Here is a 25864-nt window from a genome sequence, read left to right on the forward strand (position 1 = left end):
CAGCAACAGCTGGGAAGTCGACATTTTTACCTCAGGTTCCCTCACAGCCTAAGAAAGCACCGTATTATCAGGTACAGTCCTTTCGGCCCCAGAAAGGCAAGCGGGTTAAAGGCGCGTCCTTTCTTCCCAGAGGCAGGGGTAGAGGGAAAAAGCTGCACCATACAGCCAGTTCCCAGGAACAAAAATCCTCCCCTGCTTCCACTAAATCCACCGCATGACGCTGGGGCTCCACTGGTGGAGCCAGGTGCGGTGGGGGCCCGTCTCCGGAACTTCAGCGACCGGTGGGTTCGCTCACAGGTGGATCCCTGGGTTCTACAAGTGGTATCTCAGGGATACAAGCTGGAATTTGAGACGTCTCCCCCTCGCCGTTACCTCAAATCAGCCTTGCCAGCTACTCCCCGGGACAGGGAGGTAGTGCTGGCGGCAATTCACAAGCTGTACTTCCAGCAGGTGATAATAAAAGTTCCCCTCCTTCAACAGGGACGGGGTTACTATTCCACAATGTTTGTGGTACCGAAACCAGACTGTTCGGTGAGACCCATTCTAAATTTGAAATCCTTGAACACTTATATAAGGAAGTTAAAGTTCAAAATGGAATCGCTCAGGGCGGTTATTGCAAGCCTGGAAGAGGGGGATTACATGGTATCACTGGACATCAAGGATGCTTACCTACATGTCCCCATTTACCCACCTCACCAGGTGTACCTCCGTTTTGTGGTACAGGACTGCCATTACCAATTCCAGACGTTGCCGTTTGGTCTGTCCACGGCACCGAGGTTATTTACCAAAGTAATGGCCGAAATGATGATACTCCTTCGAAAGAAGGGAGTTATAATTATCCCGTACTTGGACGATCTCCTTATAAAGGCGAGGTCCAGGGAGCAGTTGTTGGTCGGAGTAGCACTATCTCAGGAAGTGCTACAACAGCACGGCTGGATTCTGAATATTCCAAAGTCGCAGCTGGTTCCTACGACGCGTCTGCTGTTCCTGGGTATGATTCTGGACACAGAACAGAAGAAGGTTTTTCTCCCGGAGGAGAAGGCCAAGGAGTTGTCATCTCTGGTCAGAGACCTCCTGAAACCAAAATAGGTGTCGGTGCATCACTGCACGCGAGTCCTGGGAAAGATGGTAGCTTCTTACGAGGCAATTCCATTCGGCAGGTTCCATGCAAGGATCTTTTAGTGGGATCTGTTAGACAAGTGGTCCGGATCGCATCTTCAGATGCATCGGCTGATCACCCTGTCCCCGAGGGCCAGGGTGTCTCTGCTGTGGTGGCTGCAGAGTGCTCATCTTCTCGAGGGCCGCAGATTCGGCATACAGGACTGGGTCCTGGTGACCACGGATGCAAGCTTCCGAGGTTGGGGGGCAGTCACTCAGGGAAGAAACTTCCAAGGACAATGGTCGAGTCAGGAGGCTTCCCTACACATAAATATTCTGGAACTAAGGGCCATTTACAATGCCCTAAGCCAGGCAAAACCCCTGCTTCAAAACCAGCCGGTGCTGATTCAGTCAGACAACATCACGGTGGTCGCCCATGTAAACCGACAGGGCGGCACAAGAAGCAGGATGGCGATGGCAGAAGCCACAAGGATTCTCCGATGGGCGGAAAATCACGTGATAGCACTGTCAGCAGTGTTCATTCCGGGAGTGGACAACTGGGAAGCAGACTTCCTCAGCAGGCACGACCTCCACCCGGGAGAGTGGGGACTTCATCCAGAAGTTTTCCAGCTGATTGGAAATCGTTGGGAAAGGCCACAGATGGACATGATGGCGTCCCGCCTCAACAAAAAGCTAAAAAGATATTGCGCCAGGTCAAGGGACCCTCAGGTGATAGCTGTGGACGCTCTAGTGACACCGTGGGTGTACCAGTCGGTTTATGTGTTCCCTCCTCTTCCTCTCATACCAAAGGTATTGAGGATAATAAGAAAAAGAGGAGTAAGAACTATACTCATCGTTCCGGATTGGCCAAGAAGGACTTGGTACCCGGAACTACAAGAAATGATCTCAGAGGACCCTTGGCCTCTGCCTCTCAGACAGGACCTGATACAGCAGGGGCCCTTTCTGTTCCAAGACTTACCGCGGCTGCGTTTGACGGCATGGCGGTTGAACGCCGGATCCTGTGGAAAAGGGCATTCCGGTCGAAGTCATTCCTACGCTGATAAAAGCTAGGAAGGATGTGACAGCAAAACATTATCACCGCATATGGCGAAAATATGTTGCTTGGTGTGAGGCTATGAAGGCCCCAACAGAAGAATTTCAGCTGGGTCGATTTCTGCACTTCCTACAGTCAGGAGTGACTATGGGCCTAAAATTGGGATCCATTAAAGTCCAGATTTCGGCCCTGTCTATTTTCTTTCAAAAAGAACTGGCTTCACTGCCTGAAGTTCAGACGTTTGTTAAGGGAGTGTTGCATATTCAGCCCCCTTTTGTGCCCCCAGTGGCACCTTGGGATCTCAACGTTGTGTTGGATTTCCTAAAATCACATTGGTTTGAGCCACTTCAGACCGTGGAGTTGAAATATCTCACGTGGAAAGTGGTCATGCTTTTGGCCTTGGCTTCGGCTAGGCGGGTGTCAGAATTGGCGGCTTTGTCCTGTAAAAGCCCCTATCTGATCTTCCATATGGACAGGGCAGAATTGAGGACTCGTCCCCAATTTCTCTCTAAGGTGGTATCAGCGTTTCATTTGAACCAACCTATTGTGGTGCCTGCGGCTACTCGGGACTTGGAGGCTTCCAAGTTGCTGGACGTAGTCCGGGCCCTGAAAATCTATGTTTCCAGGACGGCTAGAGTCAGAAAGACTTACTCGCTGTTTATCCTGCATGCACCCAACAAGCTGGGTGCTCCTGCTTCTAAGCAGACTATTGCTCGCTGGATCTGTTGCACGATTCAACTTGCACATTCTGCGGCTGGACTGCCGCATCCTAAATCAGTCAAAGCCCATTCCACGAGGAAGGTGGGCTCTTCTTGGGCGGCTGCCCGAGGGGGTCTCGGCTTTACAACTTTGCCGAGCTGCTACCTGGTCGGGATCAAACACATTTGCAAAATTCTACAAGTTTGATACCCTGGCTGAGGAGGACCTTGAGTTTGCTCATTCGGTGCTGCAGAGTCATCCGCACTCTCCCGCCCGTTTGGGAGCTTTGGTATAATCCCCATGGTCCTTACGGAGTACCCAGCATCCACTAGGACGTCAGAGAAAATAAGAATTTACTCACCGGTAATTCTATTTCTCGTAGTCCGTAGTGGATGCTGGGAGCCCGTCCCAAGTGCGGATTGTCTGCAATACTTGTATATAGTTATTGCGTAACTAAAGGGTTATTGTTATGAGCCATCTGTTCAGTGAGGCTCAGTTGTTATTCATACTGTTAACTGGGTATAGTTATCACGAGTTGTACAGTGTGATTGGTGTGGCTGGTATGAGTCTTACCCTGGATTCCAAATCCTTTCCTTGTAGTGTCAGCTCTTCCGGGCACAGTTTCCCTAACTGAGGTCTGGAGGAGGGGCATAGAGGGAGGAGCCAGTGCACACCAGATATAGTACCTAATCTTTCTTTAAAGAGTGACCAGTCTCCTGCGGAGCCCGTCTATTCCCCATGGTCCTTACGGAGTACCCAGCATCCACTACGGACTACGAGAAATAGAATTACCGGTGAGTAAATTCTTATTTTTTGTACTTTGAGCCATCAGAAAACAAAGGTTTCACTATCTCACTCTCACTCAATGGGGGAGATTCAAATGTTTGAAAAGTCAGTTGGGTGTCTGTTTTTTCCTGTCTATTAGATAGGAAAAAACAGACTCCCAACTGACTTATCAAACATTTGAATCTCCCCCAATAAATTCCATATTTCGGAATGTTTGGATATGGGATATTCAACCTGTACTCATAAGAATATTCAATTGTTTGAAAAGTCAGTTGAGTTTCTGTTTTTTTCCTATTTAGTAGATAGAAAAAAAAACAGACACCCAACCGACTTTTCAAAGAATTGAATTCCCCCCTGTAAAATGTTTTTTTTTTTGTGTGCTTTCTCTTAAATAAAACAAAACCTAAAAAAAAAAAAAAAAAGCAGTCATTGGGTTTATACCCTACTCCAGTGGTTCCCAAACGCAGTCTTCAATGCACCCCAACAGTCCAGGTCTTAGGGATATCCCTGCTTGTGCACAGATGGTTCTGTATAGTCAAACTGACTGGGATACTAATTAAGACTCTGTGCCTATGCATGGATCTACTGAAAACCTGGACTGTTGGGGTGCCTTGAGGACCGTGTTTGGGAACCACTGCCCTACTCTAAAGTGGTTTGTGGGCAATAAACGTAAAGATGGATGTGTTTATTTTATTAATTATGGTTCAGAATTGATCAGTGTGTCAATATGGGAAAAGATATGTAGCTGGGACAAAAGAAATTAAACTGCACTATCTGACATGGACACAAAACCCTAAATTAAGTTTTGCAGTGGCCAAGCTCCCAGGGTATGGCAGAAGCAGCCTGCATTGGTTTGAATATTTATCATTTTACTATAAATTACTACGTTACATTCTAGCCTCACCACAGTATCCGTTTGGCAGGTCGACCACTACTGGTCAACATTGACATGGCCAAATGGTCGACACATGAAAATGGTCTGTACAGGGCATGTCGACATATGAAAACGTTGACATGGCTTTTTAAAAACCAACAAACATTTTTTAGATTGTTAACTTTTTCACACTTTAGCATCCGCGTGGACTACGATTGGGAATAGTAACCTGTGCTGAGCGCAGCAGTAGCAGAGCGAGTCACCTTGCCCGCAGCATGGCGAACGGAGAGAGCGAAGGGGTCGCGGTACACTAATTGGGGTTCCTGGTCATGTTATGGAAAAAATTACTTCCAAAAAAGTTCAAAAATCCATGTCGACATGTCCCATGTCAACCATTTTCATGTGTTGACTTTTTCTCCATGTCGACCATGTCAATGTCAACCAATAGTGGTCAACCTAATGACTGTCGACCTAAACATGGTCGACCATTCATACAAGAACCCTCACAACAGGGCTAATTTAATGAGTTGACGTAAGTGCCTGAGCTTGATAAGAAAAGTGGTTTTAGTTGACATTTCCACAATATCCGAATCCCCCGATACAATTCAGATTGCAGTTGATTTAAATCTGGAAATTGTTATGCCTGATAAATCCATAATCAAAGTGAAAAGGGTTCATATACTATTATTGCATTTAGAAGCAACATTCGCAATGGACCACAGCAAACAAGTTGGTAATAGGCTTTTAATTGTCTGATGCAAATGAAATGTTCAAAGCAAGTGTCTTATTAGCTGTGGTTTACTGCAGACTTTGCACCTCTAATAATATGTGCTTTATTACCATGTAGCTTTTTCATGGTGACATAAATGCTATGTTCCTTGGTATTTGTGATGCTTATTTTTGTGACTTTCTTATCAACTTGTCTCGCACAGAGTGATGCTCACCAGTTCCGGCACTTGACTGCCATTTTACGGCACATTTTGCTGTCCCGGGGTCCATCTGAAGAAAAAACAGAGGAGATGCACAGGTCAGTGATTATCAGAGCGATATAACACTCAGCAGCTGCTTTCATTCACCTAATACTCTATAACACTCCACTGCTATTTTTTATTTGTGTGATGCCTTGGGGTGGTTTTGGCTGGGCTGGGCCCCAGACATGAACCCTTTAGAATGTTAGGGACTTACCCGATGAGGTTACCTGGACGTTGGTTGGCCAAATTTATTCTAACAGCCTCTTAATTGATGCTTAATTGTAACATTTATTCCAGTTTTAAATAGTAATATTTGCACAGTACAGTTTCATCTTTTCTTTCTATGTGTAGTACTAAAAGTCTCAGCAAGGTAACACATCTCATTACAAGTAGCTAGGGTGTACAGTCTAGGGCCACTCCTCCTATATAGAAATACCAGGGCACAAGGCGCCATCAACTTAGTTGGTTGAGGGGAATTTTTTATTTTTTTTAAACATTTAAAAAAATAAATGTTTTCTTAACATACACACATTTGGTATACTTACACTTGGGAGAAATAGCTGTGTACACAAAATGTATTTCACTGTGCTACCAGAACATCTGATCTGACTTTTTAAAGGGACATTTAGTAGAATACAGGAAGCAGTTAAGATTTACCTCTCAGTTAAACAAACAGAGAAAACTGACTGTGGTCACTGACTTGCCAACTTATCTCTTGTCATGAATGAGTTAAAATCCCGGTGTAATAGCAGTCAGGATCTTCTTGTTTGCTCAGCTAGTGAATGATCATTTACAGTTCATTTCCTGCCAATCTCATCGATTTGACTCCTTGTGACGTCTTTTTAATGACTGTGTACGTATTACACAGGGTTACCGCAGTACAACAGCAGATTCCTCGCATTCAGTCTCGCTCTGGTTCATTTACATTTCACTTTAAGCTTTCTTGTTCTGTACTGTTTACGTCTCCAGAGATCAAACATATTTTAAATGGCTAAAAGTACAGGGGGTTTCTTTGTGGGGTTTTTTAACAGAAGAATAAAAAAGTTGATTCAATGACACCTAAGTTTGTATTTCAATATAATTTAACTTACACAATATTAATAAATTACCCCACAGTGTAGAATCAGACTGTTTAAACTGTCGTATCAGTCCCCATCCTGTGGAACCTACAGTTTGCACACAGGCACATCCACCAACCTACCTATGTTTATTAGGACCATAGAGTATGAGGAAACCAGGGTATCAGCAGAAGGTGCGGCACTTAGAGCAACAAAGAAATACACATAGGTTGGCTTAATGTCAACATTTCAATCTTACATGATTTTCGTCAGGACAATGACAAATGTTTTCATTGTCTTGAGGAAAATTATGTTGGATTGAAACGTTGATACTAAGCCAGTGTACGTGTATTTCTTTGTTGCCCTGAGTGCTTATCCCTCTGCTGCAATATCCATTTGAATTTAGTTTTGCTTTACCATTTTAGGCAAATTACTAATGGTTATTGACAAAATGTGCAGTACATAAATAGGCGGAAAAGGCTTTCCTGAAAGACATCATCCCCTCACACCTGCAGTGAAGCTGAGCATGCATGTTTGTTCTATTGGTACATAAATGGGATTGGTCCTGATTGAGATTTGCACATAAATTGGCTATATAGTACATAGACCCCTCAATTAATTTTATGACAAAAATGTAAATGTTGGTTTGCTCATAAGGGTTGCAAATTGGTTTAGTAAACTATTATATTATAAGATATTTCACATCTCCAATGCCAGCTCCCACCCGGGATTTGGAAACAGGTCCTTACCGTTGGAGACTCTCCTACCCCTTTCGCTGGCTTCCAGACCCTGCAATATGCCAGGTGGCTGCCATAGCGGCGGGGGAACGGAGGTGGAGGTGGCGCTGGGAGATGAGCTCACCTCCGCGCCGCCTTTCCCTATCTAGTAAACGGGTCCCGGGTCGCATCGACCCGGGAATTTGTTTATGCAGCCACTGACCCAGTATTCAACCCAGGAATAATACTGCTTATAACCCGGGTTGAATTACTGGGTCGACCAGGCAATTCGGACTTAGTGCTTTCACACCGCACACTGACCTGTTTCGACCTGGCATATTACCGGGTTATTTGTGCGTGTGAAAGGAGTATTAGTGTTCCAGTTAAACCACTAGTTTTATACACACCTGAAGGATATTGAATTACACATATTTTCTTATACTTGTCGTTTGTGTATATAATATAATTTGCCGGCACATTGTATATTGCTGTTGATATGCTTCATCATCATTCACATCTGGTAGGCACATTACCTACAATATTTATTAACAGTTTCTTATATAGCGCAGCATATTCCGTTGCGCTTTACAATTAGCACAACAGTAATAGAACAAAACTGGGTCTATATATATCCCATATATCATTTTATACTATGGGCGGGATGTACTAATTGTGAATGCCAAATTGTTTCCTCACAAATATTTAAAATGCCCGCTCTAATATATATTGTAAACGCCTGCACATCTTATTACCATTTGCCATGAATGTGTGCTGTACATCGCAAAACACTGCATCCCATAAGAGAAAACAATACACCCACACATTATCTGAGTTCCAAAGCTCATTGATATATATATATGTTATTAAAAGGATATGGATTCAAAATATATTACAATGTACAGTATACCTATAGTTACATGGATACAATAGCACAGTAATCGGTTAATACAAAATACATACAGTTACAGGCCAGCATACAATACCATTCCCTCAATGCATCTTATATCTCTCTCTCTCTCTCTCTCTGTAAAATCATGCAGGATCTGGTCTAAAAGCAACTCCATCATCCTCTGGTACAAAAAAGCAACTCCCTTCCTGTGTGATCAGCAATGTGTTATCTAGTTTGGGGGAGGGGACTTTCTCATTCATGATGAGTCACCGGTTTGTGTATATGCTAAACAGGTTCAGCCAAATCAGACATCAAAAGGGGCCGGCCTGAGCTTCCTGTCCACTACCTGTTTGGAATATCTATTGTTCTAATAAAAGTGATTTTAGCTTTTATACATTCAATCATAATTCCTTGTTGCAATGTCCTACAACTTAATAACAAGTATCAAATGAATCTACACATTAATCTGGTTGCTTTAATAGTAAATATGACAGGTCTATCTTGCTTCGTTCAAATAATACACATACATGACATTACTTCATTATATAATTTTAAATCATCATGATGCCTGGCGCTTGATATTATTATAATTATGTACTGCATGAAATAAGTGTCGAATCCATCTCTGTGGCATGTCCGTGTAAATGCGTGTGTTACTATATATTGCTGTGTTCGCTGCGCATATTTGCAAGTATAGCGACTCATAATGTGTGTAGTTTGTATGTTCTTTTTATGTAATATTTTTGACTTCGACAGTCCGCCCTTTGGCAGTAAACAATAACTGCCATCAATTATTAACATAAGAAAAAATATTTCAGACAATAATCGGTGACCTAGACACAAGTATGTATTCATTTCGCAAATCAGACACTTGACTATATTTGGGAAAGACAGGGAGGGAGGACGAGACATCCTCTATATGCACTCGGCGGTCACGGGACCACTGGTTGGGTGTGGGACAACATTCAACCTATAGAGTATGCTGGGACAGTGCTTTGGCCTATCTTGTCTGATTTGCACGAACATTTCACACATACATGTACCTACGTCTTTGTACACTGATGTTTGGATTCGATTGAGGTTCTGCTGGGTAGATGAAGAAGACACAAACAAATCGTGAAAGTGACATATAAAATTTTCATGATCTACATATTCCTATCATTTTCTGAACATTGTTTCCATTTCTGGAACGTATGCTAGGTCTGTTTAATAATTGAACAAGGGTTATAAGTAGTGTCCTTCCTAAATAACATAAACCTTCGGAGTTCGGAGAGAGCCACTCATAAACCTTTCTTCCACATATATTAATGAGCTCTTTATCTGCAATGTGTAAATAGCCATTGTCTGATTGTTCCTGATTACCTCTGAACTCCATAACTACTAGACCTTTAATTTTTCTCTGACTTTAACAAACTGATCGGCTTATCCTGGGATCCTATAAGGAAATTACTCCTTCCTCCAGAACCAGTTCCAGTCCCACACTCGACTCCTCATAAAAAAACCGCACAAAAATAGAATATCCTGAAAAAAATGTTTGTCAGCGGGAAAGAGAGAAAAGAGAAATAGAACAAAACAACTCTTGTTCATAACAAATCAATTACAGTGACTGGTCTTTCTGCAATCCTTTAGTACGCTCAGGTAGTGTTCAACAGTGCCGCCTCTCAGTCTTCACGGAACAGAGTCTCTGGTGATACTTTTGCGATCTCACTCCATTTACGAGTTTCTCCCGGACTACCGACTTTCCTGCAATGGGAATCGTGGACCCAAGTATCTCTCTCGGCTACTTTCACTGGGATAGTGCTGTCAACAAAACTTGGTATGGTCCTTCCCACCTGTCTATTAGGCAACCTGAGCGTAAGAACAATCACACAGTCTCTTGGTTCACAATCAAGACAGTTAGTATTTGGCATACCAGCAATCAACAGTTTCAAGTTCTTTTGTCAAGTTCTCAAATGCTGGCTCATCTCAATAAGGTACTGTACTGTCACCTCATTGGTGTATTTCTGATCATTGTGCGGATCAATCATGACATGGGGTTGTCTTCCAAAAACAACCAAAAAGACACAAATACCAAAACAAAAACAAATTTCGAAGAGGGTGATTCGTTGAGTGAAGATCTGGGAGTGGTTCCGATGCTACGTAATACTAGTGGCAGTATCTATGATCACAATAGTACAATTTCAAGCTTTGCTCCTACTTCTAGGGGTACCATTATCTACACACAAATTTCTGCACAATTTTTCTTTGCGGTAAACACAGCAGCATCCGTGGCGGCAGGAAATGCCTCTACCCAGTTTGAGAAAACATCAGTGCACACCAATACATAACAATCATTTCTAAAGGGTGTTAACTGTACGAAGTCGATTTGTATTTCCTGAAAAGATCCGTCTGCAGGAGGGATATGGGATGGCTCTGTTGGTATTGCTTTACCAATATTCTTCCTCAAGCAAGCAAGACAGGTCATTGCTCTCTTACCTGCATGAGAATAGAATCCTGGCGCACACCAGTAGGCTCTCATCAGCCTGCACATACCCTCTTTGCCTAGATGAGTCAGACCGTGTGCCATCTCAGCTAGACTTGGAAGGTATGCTCTGGGGGCTACTGGCTTACCGTGTCCACCTGCCCACAGTCCTGAGGACTCCTGGCCATACCCCTTTGTCCTCCAGACTGCCTTTTCCTGTAGGGAACACACATTTTTTTCATTTTAATTTACTATCGTGTGTTTGCAATGTAGAGTACCATGAGCATAACTCAAAAAAAAAGAAAAAAGAAACATCTCTAGAGAGAAAGAAGAAGAAAATGAAAAAGAAAATGTCAGGTTTGCCATTCACCAACAGGCATATCAGTGTCTATACAAAATTTCCCTTCACCAGTATTCCCATTCTCCACCCTTTGTGCATGACAAGGCACACTGCTGTAATACTGGTGTTATCGTGCTGTTGAGATATACTGGGTTTGGGCAGAACTCTGAAGGACCTAGGCATGTGGAGTTTGAACTGTACTCGGGTCCATGTATTGTACCACCCTGTGTGAACGCAAAAGATGAAGAGGAAACTGTAGAGAAACAGAATAGAGGTTGGTGACAGATGAGTTTGTAGAGGTGAAGAAGATTTTATAAAAATTTGACAACTGGATTGGGCACTACGGGGAAGTGAGTCTCTACTTGGTCTACTCCCCTTAAAAAAAAAATTCTGTTTGTCGTATCGCTATTGGGACTATCCCAGCCGGTTCCGGTATGAATGGTCGACCATGTTATGGTCGACAGTCATTAGGTCGACCACTATTGTTCGACATTGACATGGTCGACATGGACACATGGTCGACACGTGAAAATGGTCGACACATGAAAGGTCGACACATGAAAAGGTCGACATGAGTTTTTTAACTTTTTTTGGTGTCGTTTTTTGCGTAAAGTGACTGGGAACCCCAATTAGTGCACCGCGTCCCCTCGCATGGCTCGCTTCGCTCGCCATGCTTCGGGCATGGTGCCTTCGCTTCGCTCGGCACAGATTACCGTTCCAATCGTAGTCCACGTGGATCGTAAAGTATGGAAAAGTTCCCCAAAAGATTTTTTTTTTTTTTTTTTAAACTCATGTCGACCTTTTCATGTGTCGACCTTTCATGTGTCGTCCATTTTCATGTGTCGACCATGTCAATGTCGACCAATAGTGGTCGACCTAATGACTGTCGACCATAACATGGTCGACCATGTGAACGGATACCATCCCAGCCATCAATCCAGTGTCCTGTCCATCCTAAGTTCATAGGGAACCCGGTATCTGTGTGATAATTTCCTCTACCTGTGATGGACATGCATCTAGAACAGTAGAATGCGACATTAGTCTTCGTGAGTGTCTAACCTACTTTGTACTTCCTGAGCAGGAGCACAGTATATGTATATCTTATCTAACAAAATTAAGTTAATCAGGGGCCATTTCTGCTAGGAAAAAGAAGCAAAAGTTTATAGGCCCCATCTTAACCCCAGCAAGTTTTGTCAAAGGGTAATATTGCATTTATTTTTTTCTTCCCATTAGCCAAATCTGTGTTTTCTATATGGCTTATGATTCCTTACTATATGTCCCTTGGTCCCGTCTATGTGTTTAATAATGTGGCTTGTGTTTTCTGTCTAGGGGATCTATATTGACTATGTGTCCTACTACTCCTACAATCTCTGGCAAAATGCCCTTCCTTCCGACAAGTGTAACATATTATTGACCATTAGGGATCTGGGATTTGGACTGATGGGTCTTTCCTGTATGTGCCATTATACTTGCCGTCCTCAACTTCTCCACCTGTTGTTCTCTGCGCTTAGCACTATTCTTGTGATGTTCAATAGCACACTATCTAAGATTAGCTACTGTGACCCCTTTCCAATTTTGCAAAGAAGTCTGCACCCTGACACTCAATGCCTTATTGAGCCCGTCCATTTGCACAGAGACAGCCACCTCCCATTTGCCAAATTAGTGTTTACCAGTGATCTTATCCAAATGGAGAGTTTTCTATTACTGCAAGAGACAAAAAAAAAAAAAGTTTAACAAGCTTCTAGGTCATGCAAAGTATTCATTCAATCCTTCTCATCCCGTATTAAGGGTCTGTACATGGTCCAACAAACATTTCCGAGCTCATCTTGACTAGGGGCATTACTAGGAATGAATACTTCTTATATGGTAACTGAAAGAAATAGGGGAAGAGAAAGAGAGGTACATCTGCACACTTGATAATCTAACTTAAAGATTTAATGGATTTATAAAACCCCAATGTACGTGTGTCTTGGATTAGACTATAGGCCTCTTTGGGGGTGCGACCCTATTACAACCAAGAAATGACAACGTATACAAAAAGGCTAAAGAAGTGGTTGTTGAGTTGGGTGCACCCAACTCAACAACCACTTCTTTAGCCTTTTTGTATAACTGAAAGAAATACCCGGGGGTTACCTTGTCTGTCCGCTTTCCTACTGGCAAATACTAATGTGCGGACAGGTTTTTTCTCCATTTCTGACGTTACTTTCTTGATTTTTTTGTTTTATATTTTTTTTGGGGGGGTTTTACTATATATGTACACTAATGATACCATACTTACCTGTTCCACTGGTCTCAGCCACTTCCCCCACAGGCTACTGCTCTTCTTTTACCGGTTGGATACTCCTCATGAGAAATGGCTGAAAACAATCAGGTCACCTTCTCCTCCTAAATAAAACTTCAACATTCATTAGTACATATATAGGTTACAGTCATATTTTTCATATTTTTATTATTTTCTATAGTTTGTATGCTGGCCGTAACTGCTTCCACATCTACATATGGCGGTGTACTTGCATTCTTTTTTTTTCTTCCTACTTGTTTATTGTTGCTACAAGTTCAAACAGTTCTTATATTTCCATTCTTGTCTTATATGACTTTGGTTAGACATACCACCTGCAATACCTTAGGATCAAACTCACCAACCCCTCTTGCTGCCACAGGTTTAAACACTTTGTATGTCTGACCCTTTGTTTTCTGAATTTAAGAAGACTTATTTTACTGCTTACATTCTGCAGTACCTCTGGTTCAAAGCTGCCCACCTTAGGGAATGGTACCCTATCTTTGTCAGTCATACGTAACCATTCATTGCAAAAAGCCTCCGTGTGTGAACCATACTTTTCACACATAATAAACCTTGCTGACCCTCTCGGTCGCAATTCTGACCATTTCGGTCCCACTTCTTCCGCCTGAACCCTAGCTACCAAACACCCACTGCTTGTGCAATTGGATCCCATCGCGGACTTTTTGCCAATAAACGCAATCCCCAATGCACACCGCAGATAGACGGTGAAAGACACCTAGCGCTTTCACTCGCTCCTTCTCCGCTGAGTACCACGACTTACTCCAATAGTGAACACCGCGTACCCAGTGAGGCCCTATTGGTTTCTATTTACTGGGAGTGTTAGGAGTAACTTACCTTTTCCAGTAAATATTCGCCGCTGGAGATTTTCCTGAGAGAGACCAACGAAAACGCCCTATACACTTATACACAAATCACACTGGCGTATGCTCTATACAGCGCTAATGATACCGCGATTTTATGCAAAAGCTCGTAAAAGGGATATCAAGTTGCGCTATATATCGCACCCACAAACGCGCGGTCCAATCGCACAGTGTATAGGTACTTGTTACCTATCTGCCGTACGACCATGGGTCGATGTACAAACTGCGACTCTTCAGCCGGAGCGTAACAAAAAACCTTTTTACTTCAATACTACACAATGCACAATTCCCTATTACGCTTCTCTGCAAATCTCCTCCCGATTTGCGTATTTCAATCTATATTAACGTGAGTCAGCCGCCTCACGCCACCAAGCCTCCACTTACTTGGTGTACCACGGGACCCGATTTCCGGGGTTCAAATCCACTCACTCCTACGTTCGCTCACTCAAATACACTTTGGTTTTTTCTGTACAGAAAATTTTAATTCATTCAGATAGGCAGCTTTACCCCAGAGGCAATACAGTTTAAACAAAAGTTTTATACTAATCTGCTTTAGAAAGCGAGTAGTTTTGTGCTATTGTAGCATGGCTACTGTCCCACCTTAATTGAACAAATATCGTGTGGTTTTTTTATTATGCGCACACAACCCTACGCAAGCTTGCGTAATTACGCAACCGTGCGTACCCCTATGCCACGTGTGCGGCCTTGCGCCACATGCACGTTTTTGTACGCTGTCCCACGTTCCGTACCACGTGTACCAATGTGTGTACGCAATAAAACAAATCACACAACACTATAAATGTGAGCAATACTAACTATAATCGCTCACTTAACACAACACCCAGTTTTTTTCTTAACAACCAGGTCAGAACTGCGTTTGTGTCTTTACACTTACTTCCTTAAATACTGTTATTTCAAATTTACCTATATAGCAATAAATGTTTCCGATTTCACACAGATCTATAATGATTGCAATAATCTATAATTTAAATTATATGATTCAGATTGGATAGCTATCTTGCAGAACATACACTGATATAAATATACACATAATTATAATAATATATATATATGTACCATTCACTGGTCTCCTATGAGACACCTTACCTCTTATTTGCATATCAAAGCTATGTACTTTTGTCTGCCTGTAAAAGTGGTTGAACCAGTTAATTATCATTTCAATGACTATCTTATAGCAAACAGAGAGTTAACTAAATCCTGGGAAAGAAGAAGAAAGAAGAAAAAAAAAAAGTATTTGATGTCACCAAGGAAACTGATTGTTCTGAGCAGACTGAAAATCAGCTATTTAGAAAGTGACCTTCCTAAAATGGCCACTGCTCCTCCCCCTTCCACATCCATGAGGTTTACACAAAATGGTGGACAGGCCATGTGGTTAGTCCAAAATGGAGGACAGACCATGTGGCTTCCTTTGTCACAAAGAAATCACACATTATACAAGCACCAGAAGTTATTTTAGGCCTGAGTTAAAAAAAAAAAACTATATCAAGGCTATGCAGCAACTTTTAAATTAACTTTTAAATCTACTTAACACAGAGGTTCCCAAACTGTGTGCCGTGGCTCCCTGGGGTGCCTCGGGACACTTGCAGGGGTGCCCTGGGTTGATGTTCCAGGACCAATTCAAATTATTCATGGTCAATATAATAGGCAAAACCAGTGCTGGTGGCTGCCAGTCATAAAATATGTGGCCAAACTGAAGCAAATCTTGTCCCTCACCACACAACTGACCCTAAGGATGACATATAAACGCGATCTACTTAATGTAATATTTCTTTCTAAATTTCTCAATAAGAAATTTTTGGCCTAGGGGTGCCTTGAAAAAATTCTGATATTCTAGTGCGCCGTGATTTAAAAAAGTTTGGAAACCACTGACTTAACAGATAAACAATCCAATCTGAATCAAACACAATATGACTTATTTGAACTTTGTTTTGCAACAATTTAAATACATTTTAGCATCTTAAATATTATGAGAAACGCATTGTCCCTTGAAATTTCATATCATTGGCTTACTGATATCACAACAATACACGTGGATGTTATTCATCAGCGTCGCGATGCGTCCATCGGAGCCGGTCGATCACAGCCGCGTTTGTAATGTACAGTGCATCATTAAGACCATGATATCCCGTAAGAGCCCTCATCTGTGAATGCCAAATTGTTTCCTCGCAAATATTTAAAATGCCCGCTCTAATATATATTGTAAACGCCTGCACACCTTATTACCATTTGCCATGAATGTGCGCTGTACATCGCAAAACACTGCATCCCATAAGAGAAAACAATACACCCACACATTATCTGAGTTCCAAAGCTCATTGATGTATATATATTTGTTATTAAAAGGATATGGATTCAAAATATATTACAATGTACAGTATACCTATAGTTACATGGATACAATAGCACAGTAATCAGTTAATACAAAATACATACAGTTACAGGCCAGCATACAATACCATTCCCTCAATGCATCTTATATCTCTCTCTCTCTCTCTGTAAAATCATGCAGGATCTGGTCTAAAAGCAACTCCATCATCCTCTGGTACAAAACAGCAACTGGCTTCCTGTGTGATCAGCAATGTGTTATCTAGTATGGGGGAGGGGACTTTCTCATTCATGATGAGTCACTGGTTTGTGTATATGCTAAACAGGTTCAACCAAATCAGACATCAAAAGGGGCTGGCCTGAGCTTCCTGTCCACTACCTGTTTGGAATATATATTGTTCTAATAAAAGTTATTTTAGCTTTTATACATTCAATCATAATTCCTTGTTGCAATGTCCTACAACTTAATAACAAGTATCAAATGAATCTACACATTAATCTGGCTGCTTTAATAGTAAATATGACAGGTCTATCTTGCTTCGTTCAAATAATACACATACATGACATTACTTCATCATATCATTTTAAATCATCGATGTCTGGCGCTTGATATTATTATAATTATGTACTGCATGAAATAAGTGTCGAATCCATCTCTGTGGCATGTCCGTGTAAATGCGTGTGTTACCATATATTGCTGTGCTCGCTGCGCGTATTTGCAAGTATAGCGACTCATAATGTGTGTAGTTTGTTTGTTCTTTTTATGTAATATTTTTGACTTCGACATAATGTACATTGCCGCCCTGCGCCACGATGCTGATCGCATATGTACTAACATATGCGATCAGCATTGCGGAGGACAGCTCTTCCGATAAGAGCTGTCCTCCGCGATGCACAGCGGCAGCCTGACTTCCGGGATTCGGCCCCAGGAGTCAGTCTGCGCATGCGCAGGGTGACGGGGGTGGCCACAAGGCACGGAGAGAGCGCCGCGGAGAGAAGCCCATAGGTTACATCGCCTGTTGGAAAGAAAGCTATTAGATATGCATGTATTAAATAGAAGCTAGTAATGAGCTTTCATAAAGGGGCGGCTAGCATTACCTTTACAGCCGGTTGTTCTCCTATGAATATCATTCATACTGCATGTGTGAAAATGTTTGTTTATCTTTGTATTCCACATGTTCTATGAATTCCCACACAGAGGTATTCTAGAGTGGGACATTGTTAGACATTTTTATTGTAAAGCAAACCCCAGCACGTCCGGAGGGGAGTGGGAGCCCGAGGGGTGGCTGCCATGTCCGGGTGATTGATGATCACTGGGGAGAAGAGAGGATAAGTAATGTTACATACACACTGGCTTAGGAATGCAAGTACTATTGTGAAAATTCCTTGCTCACAACCAAAGTCTCTGGTACCAAGATCATTGCATACACTTGTGTGCCACAAATAAAACTGTCAGGGCCCTGAGAAGACCAAAGGATTGTTCAGGCACAGTTATGCAGAAAATTTCATTTTGTGATTGGGGAAGGCCTGTTAGAATGGGCTGAGAGGTAGTGGTTCTAGTGAGCACTTCACAATGATTGCCCATATTCTGATTGTGAGGCAATTACAGTTCTGCACTAGATCCCTTCCATACATTGATATCACTATGTAAACAGGTTATAGCAATGTGTACTTTATGTAATACTGCTAGAAAATGATGGCTGTTTATGCCTGTTACCTCTTTCAACTGGATATCTCAGCCCTGTCAACAGCAGGGACATGCATGGGAAGGTTTAGGTATCTCAAGATTGTTCAAGTGATTGTTAGAAGAGAATAAAGGACTGCTCATAATTTCTGCACTGATTTGTATTGCTTAGTGCCTGAGTTGCACACAAATGCAATGTGAGCCATTTTGGGGGTTAGTTTTTTGCTATTGAGCGTGCGACAAAATCCCTAAAAATTTGAACGCATTCTTCCCATGATGTGTGTGAACGAGAGGCACAGTTGTGATTATATCTCTCAGCCTCATCCGCCCCCTTGTCTCTCAACCACTCTACTCCCCCTTGTGTTTCTCAACCACTATACTCCCCCTTGTGTTTCTCAACCACTATACCCCCCCTTGTGTCTCTCAGCCACTATACCCCCCCTTGTGTCTCTCAGCCTCATCCTCCCCTTTGTTTCTCTCAGCCTCACCCCAAATTTGCCCCGTGTCTCTCAGCCCCATCATCCTGTGTCTCTCCAGCACATCCACCCATGTCTCACCAGCCCACACTTACCTCCTGCTGCCTGCTTAGGTGCCTGCTGTTCTGCTTCACAGGCAGCACAGCACACACACACACAAAAAAAAAAATTGCGCCAGCTGCTGGACTCCCTCTGCTCTGAATACAGCAGCAACAAAACGCTCACATGAACTGGGCTCTCGAGTTTCCCAAGAGGCTTGGGTACTTGGAATCTTGGGGCACGGTACAAGTATCCCTCATGTACCCCCCTGTCACTGGGCCTGTTCCTGTGCAGTGATTGGGAGTTGGCTATTCAGACATGCGGAGATGCATCATGTTATGGGAGTCTGACAGGCATATCGCTGAACTGGTTGCAGTGTCGGCAGCTTTATCACTCTCAATGGAGGACATACTCTAACAGAGAAGCTTCACCTAGCATGGGGCTGACGTATGTTTCAGTGATGCACCAAGCGCTATTACGGTGTGTAAAGACACTCATGCCAGTCCTGGCATGTTCAGACGCACGGCTAGCAGACGTGACTAGGGCAGAAGACACTAAAGTGGTCGCAGCAGTGTGCGACTCTTGATCTGGCTTTTGATGTATTATTATACTTTGCATTGTTTTGTTATTATATTGAATATATGCTAAATGTGCTTAGATCAATGAGGGAATAGCAACTGCTTAGATACATTGTATACTGTGGGACACTAGAAAAGAGAGTAAGGCAGTCTGGCTGAGTGTCAAACCCAGCTGCTAGCATACAGGTCTAATGCTGGGTACACACTGGACTGGCCGATATATCGGCCATTCAGTTGAACTGCCGATGTATCGTGGGCACGTTGGCGTGTGTGTATTCCCGATATGTCTGTGAATGACGTCGTTCGCAGACATATCGCGTCAGCCCTTCAGCTCAGCCAATGGCTGACATATCTGCAGATATGTCTGTGCATTGTGCTGTGTGTGTATAGGGCCCTATACACTACAACGTTAATGCCCGATTTAATCTGATTCCGACCTTTTGGGCCGATAAATCGGATGATAAGTGGCAAATCGGATGTGTTTTACATCCGATCCGATCCAATGCGCAGTCTCGTGAGCATCGGATCGGAGCCCCTAGGTCGTTAGTGCTGCACTCATGATATCTCGGATCCCTCAGGCATGGCTGGGATTGCATACACAAAAGGACCGCATACGATGTATCGTATGAGATCCTGCCGCCTGGGAAGATGCCAGGTGGTTCAAGGGAAATCTTACGCGACATGAGGGTCCGACATGTCGCTGTAGTGTATGGGGCCCTTATGGGTGGTCGGTCCACTTGCTGCAGAGGCCACCGGTGACTGACAGCACAACTGGGCGGGCAGTACAAGCGCCCGCCAAGATCTGACGTCAAGCACAACACATCGGGCCAACGATCAGTAACTGTGTGTGTGTGTGTGTGTGTGTGTGCACTTACCGATCGTCAGATCGATTGGCCTAATGTGTACCCAGCTTAAGTGTACAGTTGTGCAGCTAAAATGTAACCATTGTTTACACTAAGGGGGAGATGTACTAAGCATTCTAAAGAGTAGAGAATGAACCACTTCTCAACTTAACCACCACTCTTTAGAAAGCAAGATACATTTCCCCCTTAGTGAAATAAGTTTGTAAGAATGCAGTATATTCATTCATTAGTAACCGGAGACTTCATTCAGCCCTTCATTAATGTAGTGTGCATGAAACAGAAGGTACTCTTCCAAGTATGTGCTCCAGAGTCCTTTCTATACCTTCTATACTTATGTGGAATCACTTACTAGGAACTTGAATGGCATCTTTTTCTTTACACAGGTACTAATACTGTACTATATACTGGATATTTTGCCCTATGAAAGCCCCTGGTACTCTGTAGCAATCTTACTTTATACTCTGGGGTAATTGCAAGCTCTGCTGTCTCGTGACATCCTGCAACCTCGCGCCCACATTGTATATCTCAGGCCTGGCCAACCTGTGGCTCTCCAGATGTTGTGAAACTACACATCCCTGCATGCCCTGCCACAGTTTTAGCATTCCCTAATAGCAAAACTGTGGCAAAGCATGATGGGACTTGTAGTTTTACAACAGCTGGAGAGCCACAGGTTGGCCAGGCCTGGTATATCTCATAATGTGCACTTACTTATACAGCGAGCGTTCCTTCTCACTTGCCAGTAATAAAATAAAATGTGTACGAAAAAGTTTTCTTGAAACTGGGTGCAAGTTGAGCTGTAATGTGACAGGTATGAGGCCAGGGCTTACACATGGACCTCTTCCAGGTATATGAACCTGTCCCCTGCAAATCACATCTCCTGCTTCTTCTACACATATTGATCGATGAATTAATATTATTGTTACTATTTTTTTTCTTCTCAGCAATACAGTCAACTTGTTGAGCAATGTTCCAGTTTCGTGCCTTGATGTCCTTATCAGCCCGGCAGGGAAAGAAATGTCTGCAAATAACAACGAGCCAGATATGGAGGCCATTCAGCTCATTCTGGATTTTATGGAGAAGAGGATAGACAAGGTATCGCTGTCTACAGTATTTCGGGGGGTACAGTGTTTCTGGCATCCGAACTCTGGGTCGACACCCATTGGTCGACAGTGAATAGGTCAGCACTAGAAATAGGTCGACACGACCATTAGGTCGATGTGAAAAAGGTCGACATGAGTTTTTCACATTTCTTTTCTTTTTTTGAACATTTTCATACTTTACGATCCACTTGAACTACGATTGGGAACGGTAACCTGTGCTGAGCGCAGTGGTAGCGTGCTCGCCATGCGAGGGTCACGGTGCCCTAATTGGGATTCCCGGTCACTTTACAAAGACACAATTTAAAAAAAAAAAACTAATGTCGACCTTTTTTTCACACCGACCATGTTCATGTTGACCTAATGGCCGTGTCGACCTAGACACTGTCGACCATGAGTCCCATACCCTGTGTTTCTATAGCAGTCGGGCATTTCCAGCGTTACACTGGCTATCATCATTAGTATTGGCTCTCTTACTCCATGGTGGGTGCGTGAAATAGGTGTTTCTGCTGTGAGGTACACTGGGCTCCACAGGGATGGACATTGGGGTGTAGAGTAGGATCTTGATCCAAAGCACCAACAAGGCTCAAAAGCTTTGACCTTCTTCCCAAGATGCATAGTGCCGCCTCATATATCACCCCGCCTCCGTGCACAGGAGCTTAGTTTGTAGTTGGTGCTTGCAGTGCAAGCATGTGACAGGAAGAGCTGCTCACAGCAGCGCTAGAAAACTTTTTCTGAGGAAAAAAGAAGACTTCAAGGGCTGCAGCAGACGCACAGATTGTGTTAGATGTCAGTAGACATTGCCTGCTGCAGCTCCATCTCTCCTCCAGCGGCGCTGTACACTCCCGCGCCCTGGTTGTCGGGTACCTACAGCAAGAGGCTCCGGTTTTCTTCCAAGTTAGTCACACACGGCTGGGGCTCTCCGGGATCGCGTGGCCGCACTTCGGGAGGAGGTAAGTGGGTCCCGCTCAAGGGACCCGCACTTTATCGCGATCCGGCACGGCCGGTGGGAGGCGGGCCGCGCGCGCTGGCGGTGGACACTCTGACAGTACAGGCGATCCCACTAGATCACCAGGGCATGTGTGCAGGTCAGGTTTTCTCTCTAAACCTTTTTACAAGTAGCCCGCAGTACCCAGTGGTTTTGCCAGCAGAGGGGGTAAGGCTTAGACCTGGAGCCCCTCCCCCAGACCCAGGGCGCCAACTCCAGCAAATGTTCCTGCTCTGGAGCTGCATCTCTGTCTTTTCCTCACTCCCTGTCAGTGTTTGGGCGCCATTTCTCTCAGCTACACTGTTCCTGGGACTGCTTGGGCAAATCCTCCTTTGTAAAGCCGCCTGGTTGTCAGCGCTGTGACTTTACATGACACTTTAGTATTCTACATGTCAATTAGACAGTGATAGTTAAGAAAGAGTGCATTTAGTCAGGGTTCTCTGGTACAAGTACCCTGTGATATACATCCAGTTTTTACTGTGCAGTGTTATATCTATTGACTTCATAGCTATATATATAAGCTGGTCCAGTGCAGTATTATTGTTAGTAATAACCTCTGCAGTGTATAACTGTGACTATATGTGCGTGCATTAGCTTGCTGAGTGGTTTCCATTTCGTGTCTCTCACTCAACTTGCTATCCCTATATTCTATAACCTGAGGGGGCTTGATGCGTCAGGTTTTATAATTATATAGGATTTTCTTTGTGATTTTAGTCACCATATCTCTCCTGTATCTCTGCTTGTGCTGACTACACTGCGCAGGGGTTTGGGCAAGAGGTATTGTGCTGCTGACAATTGTACTGTGTTACCTGATACTGCAAGTTTTATCATGTCTGCTTCTGAAGGTAACGGTTCTGGGGCTGAACACACTGCCGGTGTTGCTGAAGCCACAGATCCCTATGAGGAGACTATAGCAGCTGTGGGCTCTGGTTCTGGGGGCTCCTTGCCCCCCAGTGGGACTGTAGCAACGGGGGTACATAATAACACACTGTGGGCTACTTTCTCCACGCTTCTACATACGCTAGTTACTAAACTAACACCCCCTATGGGACCTCCTATGCCGGTGCAACCGTATGTGGTCCCCGCAGCTATCCCGCCGTGGGCGGATACTTTGTCTACTCAATTGAAGAAGTTGAACCAGTCCTTGGGGTCCTCTAAGTGAGCTCTTATCTCCACACAATCCACTGCTGTCACTGACACCTCGTCTGATGAAGATGGCGCTTACACTGACCCCACAGATTCTGACTCAGATACTGCTGATGGGGAGGGTAGTTCACATGTGGATGTTCCTGATCTTTTGGAGGCTATTAAGTTGATTTTACAGATTACGGATGATCCCGAGCCATCCGTCCCTCCTAAGAAACCAGATAGGTTCAAGCGTCAGAAGGTGGTTAAATAAGTTTTACCTCACTCTGACCACCTAGTGGATATACATCAGGAACCCTGGGGAAACCCGGGAAAGAAGTTTGTGCCTCCAAAAGAAGATGCTGGCTCGCTATCACCTCGCGTCAGAGCTGTCTAAAAATTGGGAAAACGCCTCCTCCAATAGACTCACATGTGGCTAGGATGGTGGTTTCCTCAGGTCTACCTGTCACTACCATCACTTCTCTAAAAGAGCCTACCGATAAACGTGTGGAGGGTTGTCTGAAAGCGATTTACCCCCCTCACGGGTGCTGCACAAAGGCCCACTATTGCAGCAACATGGGCTGCAGGGGCTATTGAAGCATGGGCCTTGGAGTTAGAAGCTGAAATCTCTTCTGACCATGCTAGACAATGCTTGTCTTATATTGTCACAGCTTCTCACTATATTAAAGAGGCGGCTTCTGATGCCGGTATTCTAGCAGCCAAGGCCTCTATGACATCAGTCCTGGTTCGCCGGATATTGTGGCTGAGATCCTGGTCTGTGGATCTGGACTCTAGAAAAACCCTGGAGGGACTCCCTTTCAAGGGAGTTATTCTGTTTGGGGAAGACTTAAATAAGATAGTGGCTGACTTGGCTACTGCCAAAACTGCCTGTCTGCCAAGTACCGCTCCTTCTGTGTAGGTACTTCCTTTTGCCCCTTTCGTCCTTCAGGTTAAGCAAAAGGTCAGGCGTACAACAAGCAGGCCCGCACTTCCAAACCTGGTAAGCCGAAGCCCAAAAGAGCCTGGGATGCCCGTCAGCCAGCGTCCAAGACGGATAAGCCTGCCGCATGACGGGGCGGGCCTCCCCCTGGGGTATCCCAGAGTGGCGGGCCGGCTTCTAGGGTATACCCAGGAATGATTGAAGACCACTTCAGATGCCTGGGTACGGGAAGTCGTCACTCGAGGTTACGCCATAGCTTTCAAAAACCGTCCCCCTCATCGATTTTGCCTGACAGACGTCCCGTTGGACCAGACAAAGGCAAACACTCTACATTCGGTGGTACAGACCCTCCTGGATACAGGAGTCGTAGTACAGGTGCCTCTTGCTCAGAGGGGCCGGGGGTACTATTCTCCGCTGTTACTAGTCCCGAAACCGAACTGGTCCTCTCAGCCCATTCTCAATCTCAAGGTATTGAACAGGTTTGTGAAAGTTTCCAAGTTCCGTATGGAAACCATTCGCTCTATAGTTCTGGCCTTGGAACCTGGGGATTACATGGTCTCCCTGGACATACAGGATGCTTACCTGCATATTCCTATAGCAGTGTCACATCAGCACTACCTGAGGTTTGCGATTGGCAACCTCCATTACCAGTTTCGGGCATTACCTTTTGGTTTAACTACGACTCCGCGAGTCTTCACCAAAGTTATGGCGGTGATGACGGTGGTACTCCGCCGTCAAGGGGTCAGGATCCTGCCGTATCTGGACGACTTGTTAATACTGGCAAATTCCCCAGAACTTCTCCTACGTCATCTGGATATGACTGTCCTGTTTCTACAAGCCCACGGGTGGCTCATCAACTGGAAGAAATCTTCCCTGGTCCCTGCTCAGAGCATGGTGCACCTGGGAGCGCTATTGGACACTCACAACCAGCGGTTGTTCTTGTCTCAGGAGAAAGTCCTGAAGCTTCAGGACAGGATTCGTTGCTTCCTTTCTCGTCCGCAAGTGTCGATACATTCGGCAATGCAGGTGCTGGGCCTCATGGTCTCAGCGTTCGACATGGTGGAGTATGCTCAATTCCATTCTCGCCCCCTCCAGAGGCTGATTCTAGCCAAGTGGGACGGCCTGCCTCACCGGATCAGGTCTCACATGATCTCATTGACTCCGACGGTCCGTCTGTCGCTGCACTGGTGGCTCCGGGACCAACGATTGTGCAGGGGCCGTCCCTTCTGGATATCCGGCTGGGTCCTGTTGACGACAGATGCCAGTCTCAGAGGTTGGGGAGCGGTGCTGGAGCGACACTCCCTTCAGGGTCGGTGGACCAAGGAGGAATCTCTCCTCTCGATCAACATTCTGGAATTGCGGGCGGTCTTCAGTGCGTTGAACCTGGCCCAGCATTTAATTCAGAACTGTCCTGTTCAAGTACAGTCGGACAACGCCACCACAGTGGCTTACATAAATCATCAAGGCGGCACTCGAAGCCGTTTGGCAATGAAGGAAGTCTCACGGATTCTACATTGGGCGGAATGCATCTACCGGCCATATCGGCAATATTCATTCTGGGAGTCCTGAATTGGGAAGCGGACTTTCTCAGTCGTCAGGACGTACACGCCGGAGAGTGGG

The 25864-nt window shown here is 44.4% G+C and overlaps 1 protein-coding gene across 1 annotated transcript in view; it reads left to right on the forward strand.

Moving 5' to 3' along the window:
* The window catches only part of RIC8B (RIC8 guanine nucleotide exchange factor B), a 151730-nt gene that overhangs the window by 105100 nt on the left and 20766 nt on the right, over positions 1-25864 (forward strand). Inside the window, exons 4-5 of the mRNA XM_063928440.1 lie at positions 5444-5538; positions 21036-21186. Of these exons, the coding sequence (XP_063784510.1) occupies positions 5444-5538; positions 21036-21186 (246 nt within the window). The remainder of the gene's footprint in view (positions 1-5443; positions 5539-21035; positions 21187-25864) is intronic.

This window comes from Pseudophryne corroboree, chromosome 6, assembly GCF_028390025.1.
Source record: "Pseudophryne corroboree isolate aPseCor3 chromosome 6, aPseCor3.hap2, whole genome shotgun sequence".
Taxonomy (NCBI): Eukaryota; Metazoa; Chordata; class Amphibia; order Anura; family Myobatrachidae; genus Pseudophryne; species Pseudophryne corroboree.